This window comes from Opisthorchis viverrini, assembly GCF_000715545.1.
Source record: "Opisthorchis viverrini unplaced genomic scaffold opera_v5_192, whole genome shotgun sequence".
In the NCBI taxonomy this organism is placed as follows: Eukaryota; Metazoa; Platyhelminthes; class Trematoda; order Opisthorchiida; family Opisthorchiidae; genus Opisthorchis; species Opisthorchis viverrini.
Genome location: NW_008751852.1, coordinates 523,538 through 537,943, shown reverse-complemented (window position 1 = coordinate 537,943; position 14,406 = coordinate 523,538). Strand labels below are relative to the sequence as shown.

General features: G+C 42.5%; 1 protein-coding gene across 1 annotated transcript in view; it reads left to right on the top strand.

Moving 5' to 3' along the window:
* Positions 1-14,406, top strand: part of T265_07974 (hypothetical protein) — a gene marked incomplete at both ends in the record, with an annotated part of 41,476 nt that overhangs the window by 11,022 nt on the left and 16,048 nt on the right. Inside the window, 2 exons of the mRNA XM_009173651.1 lie at positions 1,768-1,887; positions 10,500-10,831. Coding sequence (XP_009171915.1) covers positions 1,768-1,887; positions 10,500-10,831 — 452 coding nt within the window. The remainder of the gene's footprint in view (positions 1-1,767; positions 1,888-10,499; positions 10,832-14,406) is intronic.

The window sequence follows — 14,406 nt, the reverse complement described above, 5'->3', positions numbered from 1 at the left end:
TTAGGAACCGGGTCAGGTTTTTTGATATTAACCCGGTTTGTCACAAGAAGGCAGATACTGTAATAAACCTGGAGTCTTCTACGAAATAATCAGTGATCACAATATTGCGTCAGCTGCAGGGATTCATTTCAGGAGAAGAGTGTATGCATTTCACAAGGACCGCATTTGGGTGAAACCGTAGATATCTCGCGGCTATTTCATGATAGCTGATGTATTTTGTTTTGGATACATCTCATAACACACGCTGAAGTGTTAGACATCTTGGGCCACCGTCAAAATGAACATAAATGCGTTACTGAAGACATGCAGGCTACAGAACCGCAAAATCTATTTCCGACCTTCATGGTTTTTACGCCCAGCCCTCATATGGAGTTACCGCACAACAGTTCGCAGAATTTGGTTGCGGCGTTCACCGTTTGAAAGCAACATGAGTTGGGTGCCACATTTTTCTACTCACTATAACCACTCAGGGATAAATTATTCAGATACACAGATAAACAATCTCCACTATGGTAACAAAAAAACGGCAGCTTTCAAATGCATTAGTATTGATCAGTCAATACTCTTCCAAGAAAGAAGTAAATAGCTGGTACTCAGCGTTACCCGTTTAGTGATATGTAACTCCTCGAACAAGGCGTGGACTTCTCACGTGCCATAGCAAAACGTCACACTAAGCTATTTCAGCATTTTTGAAAGCACACAAACGTATGTTGAAGTAGTGACGCCTTTCAGAGGCGACCGACCCAGCTCTAGCAGACTGCGGGTGAAAATTAGCCAGAAAAACTGAACGTGGAGAATTATGTCGTCATGCGGTCTGAAATCGCCCACTCAAGTAGATTTCTCCCATCTGCAGGCCTTAACAAATTTTCCAAAATTGTATACATTTCTGAACATTCACAAACATTACCAGATTCCTTCCGTGCCATTTTTTACGGACAGCAGCTGTTAACTTTTTCAGTGTTGTCTGTTTTTGTCGTCGCTATTGCTATCGGACTCAGTAATATCAATAGTATCATCGACACCAAAAGGCCAACTGAAGTCTTAATCATCATTTTCTATTGACATTGTGCAATGTTTGAAAACGGAGCTAGTGCTTCCTCTTATGTCACCTCATTCGAGAACAGCTCACTAGACATCAGAAACCTTCTAGCAACTGTGTATTAGGGATTTCTATCCCAGTATCCTTTTGTCAAACGTGAGCACCCGAAACAAGACACTGCTATGGCAATTAATAATTTACAGCCTAAATTAACTTCCAAATGACCACTGACTGGATGAACATAAGTCAAATGGGTTCGCCAGCTTGGTCTAAAATAAAGGGTATGCTCATTGAGCGGATCTGGTGTTGCATTGCTAATCGACTGATCTACGGTCGGATGAGTTGAAATTTTTGTGCGCATTGCACTTACTGAGTAAAGTTCCATATTTTCAAACACTCAGTCCAGTATTTTTGTTGGTCTTCACTGAGAATCCATCCATCACAGTGAATTTTACTGTCAAGGGCTTTCAAACTAGCCCATTCTATAGGATGCCGTGACTCTATGTATGAATATTTTATTGTACAAACAGACGTACAGGCAGGTTACGAGTAGCCACTGGAGAACTGCTGTAGAACTTGACTAAAGGCCACTACACCACCTGCCAACTAAAAACAGTAAAAGCTTACGCAATGTTGGCGATTGCCGATCTGTCCCCTTGTTTTGGCCATGTCGGTCATTTTTTCTCGTCTGGCTGCGCGCGATATTTTTATTTTTATTTTTGTTTTAGGGTACATCGGGTCGAATCCCCGGCTTGACTTTTTTCAAGGGCGTGACCTATGCATTTCGTATAACTCATGATGAGGATGAGTGGGTATACGATGAGGAACCACATACAAAGCGACGACAAGTGAGTACGAAAGGGTTGTATTTTGCACGCTAACATCAATTTGGCATCTCATGGCATTTTGTTACTCAATGTGTCTCTATTGGCGTGGTATATTTCGGTGGTTTTCCTGAAGTAATAGTACGGTGGCTTTCAAGCAATAGCTGTTGGCATATTAGTATTGCAGGTTCCTCCACAGCAGTGATTCTTCTCAGGATGAGGTCTTTTGGTCAAATTGAGGAACCAGTGCCTGGAGCCAGAGAAGCTCTTGGTACGATCTGTCCTAGAAAGCTCATCATTTCACCCAGGATGGTAATTCTCTCCGGTGTACGGGGCAAGAACTCAGTAGTTTATCCCCCTGTTCTCCCCTGAAGTAGTAGTTAAATAGGCGTGTATTAACTATTGTGACTGCATGTTCGTTGCCATGAGTGTCCGTGACTCTGAGTTGACAGTTTCTGTGAAAATAGTCAAAGCGCTTAGCAGAGACTAACTACGCAAAGCTTTCCAGGTACTCTTTGGTTCTGCGTTATTCATACAATTAGCTTTTCACCAGTTTTCAAAACATTTTCTCTTGTGCTTTGGCACTTCCCTACCAGATGAACTAACTAGTGTGTAGAAATTGATCCAGGCTGCAGATCGCTACAAGCGAAAATCACAAATTTACTAGTACAATAGAACCATCAGCTGGGCGAATTTTGCTAACCTCTACAGCAATTTGAAGCCTTCACCGACAGTGGTTGAACACTGTTATTCAGCCATCAGTGATCAAGTGGTAGTATGAGTGACTCATAACCAGACACTAGTGGTACAGTCTTTAGCCATCAACCGGAATGGCACTGGAGGTTGATGATGAGTTTTGTCAAGGATAAGCCAAATTTAGAGAACTTTTTGATTTTACAGCCTAAACTGATTTCCTTTGTCTTCGCGCTCAGTAGTTGGGGCGCAAATTTACTGACAGGAAGGTCCGTGGTTCGAAACCGACCCATACCTCTCGACTTCCCTTGTCTAGGCTTGCGCAACTTGTCAGTATGCTATCCCCTGTGCTTCCTTCGCGTGGCACGACAGCTAGGTACCGAAATGGCTTCATAGCTAAAAGAGTTTTTAGCTTCTTCCCAGAATGTGTTGGGTAATAAAAGGAATGAATCTTCGATGGCTCTATTTTGAAAACTAATAAAGCAGACAATTTTGAATCTTTTGACTCGTTATGATTAATCCATAAAGCCTTATAACGTCCGTCAGGCCATGTTAAACCGTGGTCTACCTATCTCAACAACTCGTGTATGACTTAAGGCTTGTGCTAACCAAATAATCCTAGTGGTTACGGAAAAGCCACGAGCAGCCTATGTTTTGCTTAGCGTCCCCATGAGTGGGTGAAATGGATGTATATTGGGAATGCATTTTTAGCCTCCAAAAACACTAAAAGTTGCTGTGCTTCGAGTAACATGATCACAAAACTTATCGTTCACATAACTGTTCTGACAGCAGCAACAGGTGGTGCATCGGTTTTCGGTTGGTTGTCACCCAAATCCTTCCGTTCTCTGACGCAGTTCTAACGGAATTCTCCGCCAAGGCCGAAAATCAGGTTTCTTCATTGAATGCTGGGACGTGTGTGTTTTAAAAATTTGATGAAAAAAGTTGTGATAAAAGTTTAGGGATATATGGAAACTCTGGGATGATTTTTTGCCGAATAACGATAGAACGTACTTTGTTTATGGATCAAAGTCCTCAGTGGACATCAGCTGAAACCGCTTTCGTGAACTAAATACGCCTGTTCATCGGTGAACCGTGAAATGAGGTTAAATAATCACACACATCTGAGACTATCCAAAACCCTTGTTTTACGGAAATTTTTGCTACATCTTATCGGGTTTAGTAACTCTGGTGCATGCGTCTTTAAGTAAGAGGCTCGATGAGGGAAAATTTCAAGCGCCTCTTTGAATCTTCTGTTAAAATCAGTCTTTCTAGAACTGCCCTTGATTTCAAGGGCAAAGTTTTGGGTTGGCAAAGCCGGAGTTTGCTAACTATGGCTATTGTGTGAGTTGTGATCGTTATATTTGGATGTTTGAAGAGAACTGTCCATGTCTGCCGAATCGATTGTGCAATAGCTTTCTGTGCTCATGGTTTCGGCTGCCGCATCCTCATGAACACGTCTTCTGGAAATTACAGCTTCAGAAAAGTGTTGTTGATGTCTTACTGGCTTCTACCACATAATCCTAGTTGGTTCATGAAATAGTGCATGGGTTCGAACTCAAAGCCACATTTAGAGAATTGATCGGGGATCGCAGTTCAATAATCTTTACATTTTTCAAAAGCCCTGATGATCAGAATGCGGCAGCCAGCTTTATGGTACCATCATCACCATTACCGTCATTAGAAACAGCAACAGTAGAGGAGGACTATAATGAAAAGAACGAAAAACAAAAACAAAACACGGAGGGGGGTTTGGAATAGTCTATCACAAAGGCCCAAGGTACCCACATCCCTGACACTTAGTCAGACAATCTGGAAAGGAACTGACAGCGTTTTTGCCATTGATACTGGTTAGCCCCCATATTGTTCAATATTTCCGGTTAGACCCACAGATGGTCAAGTGGACCCCATTTTGAAAGCCGAACAGCACACACGACACCAAGGTTTTGCAACATCCCTAATTCTCTTCTGGCATGTTAGATTCTCTCCACCTCTAGGTTTCCGCTACCCCGAATGGTGCATGGATATAGCTCTTGTCTCGACAAGCGGCAATTCGGCATGGCCCAGCCACCTTAGCTAGCAGTGCTCCGGCGTATCCTTTGATTGCATTACCATCAGCTTCCATCTGTAGTTCCGTGACATCGTTGGTTGCTTTACTAGAAATGACCGTATCCCATAACCGTACAACAGTTCAGTCCGAACTTTTGTCTGGTACGCGTGCCCCATGAAACTGATGTTTTTTGAGACCACAAGTGAAACAAGTCGGCAAACCCAATCCTGAATCTCTATATTCGTGCTTTACGTTGTCGGTCACACTACCGTCGGAGCTAATACGGTGATGTTCCGTAACTTATAGTTTATTTTCTTGAATTCTCGGTGACATGTTCAAAGGTTATTCATCCTGCAACATAACTGTGTATTTTGTGGTAAAAAACGCATGCCAAAGGACCAGGTCACTTTGACTAACATTTCCTGTAATGCTTGCGCTTAATGCTCTCAAAAATGAAGACAGTGCCTGCTCAGTTCAGATCGACGAGTTTCAGGCACAAACAAACACGGGGGTTTCGGACTCAGTTTCGACCGACAAGGATTGATGAACCTAAACGTAAATGGATAAATTGGGCATCCTTGTTGGACCATTGCCTGTGGGGAAGCTTCACGAGGGCCTCTCATGCACACTCAAGCGTCTACAATTGTGTGAACAAGAGCAGCACGTGATGCTCATGAACTTTTTGAGCATGCCGTATCGCACGAATGTTTGGACGAACGAATCGATCGACAATGAGAACACGAAGAATTTTGAGCTGATGTGTGTGTGTGTGTCGATGACGGAACTTGGGTATGTGGTTTACCTGTTTTCGTAAGATGGCATCAAATAGTCGAATCAATGGGTCTAGTAAAAATGGAAACCATGCTAATCACCCGGTGACTGCCACAGTAACTATGGGTATCTTTTTTGAATATGGGCACCATCAATTCATTGTGGTTGGATGAATCAAATGGGACTCTTACGAAAACGCGCATAATTCTGGGAAGTTTCTCTCGTGCCCCAATCGCTGACCTCTGTTATTCCGGTGGGACAACATAATGCATTCCTTCCTTGTTTTATCGGTAATCGGCGACTGGTCTGATGAGACCACAGTCGTCCTTCGGCATTCTGTTTCCAATGTCAGTGGTTCATCAACTTTCAAGGTGCATTTAGGTCGATAAATCGCTCCACATTCTACCGTAATATCTCGAAAAAATAACCTATACGTAGGCTAATCAGTTCTGCAGTGGTTTGATCTGATCTCCTTCTGGTCAGACCAGACGTACGTGTTGAATCCACAGGAGCACCCTGAAGGCATTTTTTCTCAGAAGACCTCGTGATGAAAAACATCGCAATCATTGAAAAGACTGACTGTATACGAAAAACGCGAGGGATATTGTGGAACATTCAACAGCAGATAGTTACAGCGGCCTGATATACAATGATCGATCGAGCAGTTCAGTGCATCATATTCGGGTTAAGTGCACTGGGTGTTGACGATCTCTTTAGAATGGATCCCGAGCTCATATACTCTTGTGTTTCCGGTAGGATGGTGAAGTAGATCCAGATGGCTTGAAATGCTAACATCCTTACGACTACCATAATTTGTATAGTGTGATGGTATAGTGGTATAGTGTGATGATGAGCACCACTCATCTCATCACCGTTTATAGCGCTTTCATTCTTTGAAACAATGAACGGAGCAAACAAATTTCTTCGTTAGCGCTACTGTGTTAGTTTAATCGAATCAGCACCATTGTCTGGGTTATACTAAACTCTCCTGTTAATTGGCATGATAAAAAAAGCAAACTTTATTCATGATGGAACGATGTGTGTGTTCTCCGCCGTTGAGGCGAACGAAATCAATGGTGTAGTTTTAAAGCTGCAAGCTATATGTCTCGGGGTAGGTATGCTAGAAAGTACCATAGCAACGAAACTACTCATTCGACCCGTAAGGTTTAGTGGGACAGGTTGGGAAATCCAGCTTGACTAGTTGCGCGTCCACGTGTGCGGTAGACACAACGTGATTAGTTTTGTCTGTGTGTACTTCACCCATTCAGGCCTAGCCGCAAAGGAATAGCAGAGAGAGAGAGAGAGAGAGAGAGAGCGAAAGTATGTATTCATCAAACTGGTGGGGAGCGGTGGTGAGCCGAGTTCGGTTAACTACCACACCAGTTACGTCTCCCTGATTTTGTTCTTTGTATGGGGGCTTTTTGGTTACGAACTGTCCGTAAGATGGCAACACATGATGACTAACTTGAGAACGGAAGGTAGAACGTAAGTCGCCGGGCTTAGCCTCGGTATCCCATGCCGTCTGCAAGAGTTGGATTCCATAAACCATCCCTCCGATGGACTCAAATACCGATTGTTTTGGTGATATTGCGTAGTCGAAAGTACTGTACATCCAGTAGTTTATCAGTGCTCCAATCACTTTACAAATTTTTTTCGATTTAACTGAAGTTTTTTATGCACTATCGACATTCAAATGACGCCACGTACTAAAACCTATTTATGGGCTTTTTAATGCTTCAAAAGAACCAACGAACCCTACCGTTAAAAGGTGAATAGTACTCTAAGTACTATAGTATAGTATATTGTAGTGTAGTATAGCATAGTATAGCATAGTACAGTAGTAAGTATAGTACTGTAGAACCCAAGTGCAAACTAATGATGATACAGATCTGCCGCCCTTAGCTTATTTCTGTCCGGAATTTTCGCAAGTATGAATCTAACTTAAGTTTCCTGAGACGCGGATTATTAGGTACAATCTACTGCGAAACTGAAACAGCTGTACACAGCTTGTTGGTTTTTCTGTATTGGTTGACTTCTTTTTGGAATATAAATTCCAGAGTTGAAAATTTCTCATATTATTTATTGATTCAAGGCAGAGGAGGTACAGTGTAAAGCAGCCAAAAGTTTTGTGCATGGTGAAAGCAGCGACACATGTTGTCCGCAGTATTCCTGTCCGCACTGGAACTGAATCGGAATCTAGTGGGTTTACAAGAACAGGCATAAAGCAGATGACCCAAACAGTGACGTGTTTCGTACATCCGCTTAGTCTACATCATCAAAGTGATACTAATTGGATCTTGTGCCACTATTGAGCAAGTGGTTCTTATTGTTAAGTATGTTTGTTTTACCCGAAATTACCTCTTAGATTTTGATGTGTTGATGAACAGACGCGCGAGTTAACGGTTCCTCGGGTCAATACACTTAAAATTTCACTTAAAATGCACATAATTTAATGTAGGTCGGATTATCAGTTTCACACAACGGTCAGCATAAAATCTCAACATTACTGGAGTTGAGTATCAGACTATACTGCAATTCCAATCAAGCGTCCAGACTCTGCTTCAGAGTGAATCCCATATACATGTGCGTATCCCTGTTAAGCGGATAGAACGGGGTTTCACACCATGATGACAATGGACTCAGATGTATCAGAAGGTACTGTTCCGCGGTCTTTGGCTGATTTTTCGGGACCTAGGAGATGAATTTGAGGGAAGAACTCGTGTTTATTTAGTCGACAAAATGGGTCACAATATCTTTCAAAACACTGCCAGACTTCCTCCGAACTAGGCTAGGTGGTATTCTTGGACCTTCCTGTCAATAACCTGATAGTCCTACCAAAATATCCCACCTCACAGTGGTATTTGATGGAGGGCACAAGTACAGCCACCTATGGGCCAGCGTGCTTGCCCTTCAGGTCGAAGCTTGCTGTGGTTTTTGCTCAAATTTCTCTCCACAGGGTCGCGCCAAGAAATGTTCACTTTAGCAAGCGATTCGGTGCACGGTAAACCTGTCCAAGAGAAAATTCAACTTTGAAAAGAGAGATCAGGAAAAGATAAGAAAAACCAGAATGAAAAGAGTGATTCAGTTTTTCATCCGTTTAGAAGCTGCTGATAGAGTGAACTGCTTTTTTTGCTGTGTGGTCGTGGCGAAAATGTGATTAAAGACTTATGAAAATGGATTTTGTTCTCCTAAAAGGTTCTTTAGAAATTGTTTAGGGTTCACATATTGATTCCCACGCCTTTAAATACTGAATACCCTCCATAAGTGAGCACACGCGCCGATTTTCATTCGCTACATTTTACTGTTCCACATTTATGAAAGCGCCAACAGTGGCTGTATGACTGGAAGACTTTTTGAATATTTTTGTTAATCAAGGGCGAAGAGAAGGTCTGTCCTACTCTCGGAAGACTTTTGTGCAAAGCGTACAGGAAAACGTGCAGTACAAAGAATAAATGTTGTTGACGAGTGTATTTTGTTTGTTTGTCCTTCAACACAGGTCGTTTTGTTGGGGTTGCTTGGCCGAAAGGCGTGCAACTCAGACACGGGCTTTGGGAAGGATCCTACACGCTGAAATCAACATGATCGAATTTATTCTAACCTAAAGATACAGGACTTACTATTCCAAAAAATACCATTTCCCTCAAAATTTTAGTGACTGTGAACAGATATGAGATTAGTGAATAAGATGGATTCTTAGACAGCCCATGAGGGGTTTCACCCTTCTTGGGGCACATCAGGTAGATGCAGTCCCCGAGTTTCCATGAACCTTATGTTCTACTTGAACCCAAATTGAACACCTCGATAAACACCCCCATTTGCATATCAATTTCGCTTTGTAGGAAGACTCACCGGGAACCTAGCTGATTCAGTTAGTTATTCAGATGAGGATTGGCGATTTGCTAGGACCGAATGAAGTGCATGCCAATTGCCGTGACTGTCAATCACCTAAGATCTGGACTGGCTTAACCGTTAACCTAAGCTTCTAGTTTGCGATGAGTAAGAAAGCAGTTGTTTGTTCCTCCCGATGGTAACCTGTGTCAATAGTGACTGACGAGGACGTATTGGAATCTCTTTTCGGAGATCACTGTTCAGCCTCATACCTGGCAATTATATGATGTGTCTAGTTAAGTCTACGGTTAGATCAATCCGGATGGATAGAAGGCACCTCATCATTGCGGTTGACAAAGGTTCAATGCGTTTTAGTTTCTAGGACCTAGGTTAATGAAACCTACAAGTATGGTTTGAATATATACTGAAGCCTACGTGAGTCACAGATTTGGACGTACTGTTTATGCTCTAATGCACATCAGGTGGAAATCTGGCGTGTCTTCTGTGACCGGAAGTTCACTCACCATGTAGCTAAAGGCACCAGGTAAATTTATCAGAACCCACTATGACTAACACAGTCTAGTTTTATTTGCGTGTATTCGACTACTTGTAAAAACTCTTCACAAAGGTTGATCATGGCAACCGACACGTTCGGAATAAAGACACACCCTATTTCACCCGGTCGGAATTCCAAAAACTTGGCTAATTATTATACATATGGCGCCCAATATCTTTCACGATGTCTGAGCCAACGTTGTCTCAGGTTGCCTATTCACCCCAGTTGCGTGACAGTATTGTTGACCGACAAAATGACCAATCAACAGAATCAAGTGAGCGTGATTAGGGGTCACACTCACATGAATCCCACTTACTGTGTGTACATGGGAGTCAAAAGTTCTCTGTTTAGATTCTGGGAATTTCATAGTAAGGTCTCTTCAGACAATGAAAAAAAAATCTATTAAATTTAACAAACTTTATGATTTCACCACCTATTTGGTTCTGTTCCATAATATTCTAACCGAATTTCTCGCGTGTTCTGTTTATCTCCGAGCTTTCCCTATTTGCTGCGTGTATATCGAATTCGAATTCTAGTTTAAATTGCAGTGAATGAGTGCAATTCATTTCAAATGGTATGGGTGTTCGTGTATTTGTTCCGTTTGTATAATAAATGAGAAAATGACAACTGGGAGAGATGGACTCAGATTCTACAAACGAACTAAAAAAAGAATCGGCTAAACCTCAGCTTTCGACAAATTTACCAAACCCAGTAAAATGACCCGTTTGTTTATTCCCCCAGGAAATACTGTCCAAGTATCCCCAAATCAAAACCCTTATGGGACCCGATCCACGTGTTGCCTTGTATATCACAGCAGAGGTGATCTTTCAAATTTTCATGGCCACACTTATCTCAATCTATCAGCCAAATTGGTTCGTTTGGCTTGTGCTTACCTACGTGGTGAGTGGGACGGTGAATCATTCGCTGGGCTGTGCGATTCACGAAGTCGGGCACAATTTGGCTTTCGGACACAAATACGGCACAGCAAACAGGGTCTTATCTTTGTTCTGCAATTTGCCCATGGCCGTTCCGTTGGCGATCTCGTATAAGAAGTACCATCAGGCGCACCACAGGTTGGTTTTTTATGTGTTTGCTAACCGCCATTCGAATTATACCAATGTGCTTTTTTTGCGCACATTTGACTGATGGTTATAATGTTACCATTAGCAACCGTCCTTAATCGGATCGATGTGGTGGCTTATTTCAGAATTATTCAAATCACCGGATCTCTACAGTTATTGTTCTCTCGGATATACTGAACTATTGGTTGCTCATATTGCTAAATCAAGTTGCTATCATCATTCGAATTAATGTTGAACAAAGCCTGTACCATACCAACCAAATAATGAAATCCTCAGGACTAGATCGTTCCTCAAAGCGAACATGCTTTTCAGTCCTTACGTGTTCACTCTGATAAGGATTCTTCCAAGCAACGCCTGTGAAACTTTCGGGACATGGTGACTAAATGACCACTCTGCATACGAAAAGTCGATCTGATGAACGTCGTTTCAAACTGTCAATTCTAATGTGCCCATATCAAACTTCAGAATCAAACGATAGAGTTTGTTGAGAGGCGCACTTGTCAACTACTTGTCAACAGGTGATGTTGACGCACGCATCATCATCGTCTTTGGCACTAGAAACCAGTTTCAGTTCGGTTAAAGGGCCTTCTCCAACAAACTACACTGTGGAGTCACTCTATGGCTGTGCAATTTGGCATCCTTTGTTTTAAGGTGTCAGAAGTCTCCAGGCGTTTTACCACCATTTTCATGATATGGAAAGCGTTCGTTTGCAACAAGATGTCTTTATGGAAATCGGTCGTAAGGTGTCGGATTCACCAGACCAGCAGGTCAATCTTATGAATTTAAGGTATTCGAAGTATCTAATATACGTACCAGATAACCGCCTTCCAAAGAAAACAGTGTTTTTCCCCACACGCTCTTGTTTGTAAAAGGTTATCTCGGGAAACAGAGCAAGGAGAACAAATGGAAGAAGTTTTTCAGAAAACTACTAAAGCAAAGTACATTATATTAATNGATATTTCATATACAGATATTGATAGAGCAAGCTTTCTTTATCAAACCTGGGTTCAAACGATCCGTACTGCACAGCGGAATCTAAGTTCATTAGCTGCTGGCATGCTGAGATTTCACCTTACTGTCTTTCGCTTTAACTAATGTCCTGTAAGGATAGCAGTTACCTTCTCCAAGCTAGAACGCAGCTTCAGTCAGTTTGAAAGGAGAACAATCATATGCTTAGTGATTCCTTCACTTAACAGTCTTAATTCCCCGCATAATCGCGGCTTTCTGGTGGAGCTGTCCGTTCGGATACCCATTTATTCTCTGTTTCGCGCAATGAGCAGTACGATCATTTCCGTACTTTCAACGTGTTCCTGATCATACTACTGTGATCAAGGTTGGACGCCATGATGACAGGCCAGAGCGATCGTGTCAAGGTATTCTCTGTCGAAGAGATGTACAAAGAGAGCAACTTAGCTTAAAAATGAATCTGGTGAAACTCAGAAATATATTGGTACATTAGGCCATGGCAATTAAATGAACTGGGTCGATATGGAAAAATTTGGACTTCATAGAATGAGTGGCTGAAGAAGACTATCACTCATCTGCAAGAGGAGAGAGGAAACAAACGCGCAGCCTAATGTTAACGTCGCTTAACACATCGCGTGTCTCACTTGTGCCCCGCCCAATAATGTATACCGACTCACAACTCGTGATCCCCAGGTCACCACCCGTTAAATAGTGGCCGAAGGAACAGCGTAGACATCATATATAGACACTGAGAATTCTGAATACTATCATTTAAATTAGTATCGACCAGATTGAAATATTAACCAAGACGCTTGCCATGAGCCCACGAACCGAGCTGTTATATGCCCTCAGGGATGTCCATTAGGTGGGGCAGCCATCAAGTTTACCACACCTTCGCCCATCCTCACCGTCAACTAAAAATTCTGCCTGAACGGTCGATACCAACGCAACTACGATGTCTTAGTATAGGGTGAATCAAAATTCACTGTTTTTTATCTCACTGGTTCAGAATATTTTCCAAAGCCGAGGTGGAGACCAAAGTGGACGCTTTGATTAACGAAATGAGTTCGATTTGTTCATCTTAAGCTCCCCATTGCCTAAGCGGCTTAGGATAGATTTGCACTTTTTCTGTTATCTCGACGTCTTCCCGCGTTTGGCTTGGCTTGGACATCTTGTTAACTGCACCTGGCAGTTAACTATGTTGGGTAGATTTTAATCCGACTAGCGCGCATACTCGACAAATTAATTTCGCTGAGACTGGTTCAGTTATGTTCGGTTTCATCTCGGCCAGAAGATGTATTACTGAGAACGGGTTTCTTTGGTGTTTTTCTTGTGATATTTGTCGACGATACACTGGAAATTAAAGTTTGTTCGGACGTCCGGGTTCGCACGAGCGATTTCTATGAGCCTTGGATAGCATTGCCTCGAAGCTAGTGTGAATGCACCACCAGCTTGACTTTCGCAATTTAAAGTGCCTTATGAGGTATCCTGATGCATCTTTCTGAACTGCAAGCTGAGTGGCAATGAATGTTCTGTTTATTCGTGAAATTGAAATCATTTCATGGTTGGATCGAACGGTTCTTCCTCAGGAAATGAAGAATAAGCACTGAAAGTTGAATCCAGAAAATCTCAAACCCAGTGAATGCAGATTGCAGTTTTTACCATCCGGCCGAAGTAATTTAAACTGAACCGTCAGTTTGCAAGCGCACCTACCACTGCACGAGTCAATATTTGACTAAACAATGGCTTATAGAGTATCACTTCAGGAGGCTGTTTCCCCTTGGAAAAGAGTAACGGATCTAAGCGTCCCCGCCAGTTTTCTCACTCAGTTCGCGAACGGTGTACAATTACTTCTCGTGTCCTTCTTAGGGATACGATGAATGAGTACTTCTAGTATGCGTTTCGTTGGCATCCAAGACCGATTTGACCGTTGACACTGGGTTGGACGGTGAACGACTGTGCCTAGTTCGCCAACTACAGTTCGGTACACTCCGCGGCTTGAGCCCAGCCGAAGATGATCCCACATGAAAGCTGTTGGTGTTTACACAAATCTACAAGGACAGGGAGAATAAAATATGCAGAGGCCTTTTGATAACTATGAGCAGATCGCATGTCAGTGTGCATCAATACGAGCTCATTTTTACCACTGTTTTAGCCTCTTTTAGCAATTCCTTGAATTTGTGGCGGAACGCTACACTTCTCTTGAGTAAATTACTACAAATGTGCTTCCTCTTATTGCACTGCTTATGTTGGGGTGAATAATCAGGTGATACCCCAGCAATCTCGTAACTATTTCACAGTGGGTGTGCTTCTACCTACAAGCCGTACAAATCCATGCGGCTTTTGTTATCGCGTCTAACCTTGAAGCCTATACATATAGCTGTCTGCCGGGCCTCTGAATGAAGTGCCAGACTTCCAAAAATCCATGGCATCAAAAGGGCACATTACTGAGTATCGAAGGTCGAATGTACCATACTACGTTAAAGGATGTATTGCTGTATGGTTGTTGAAACATGACTTCTGAGGGCATACGATGTGAGATTTCTAAAGATTTTTTGTCACCCATACCTCAGAAGCGTGGCTGCCCTTGGATGGTGTCA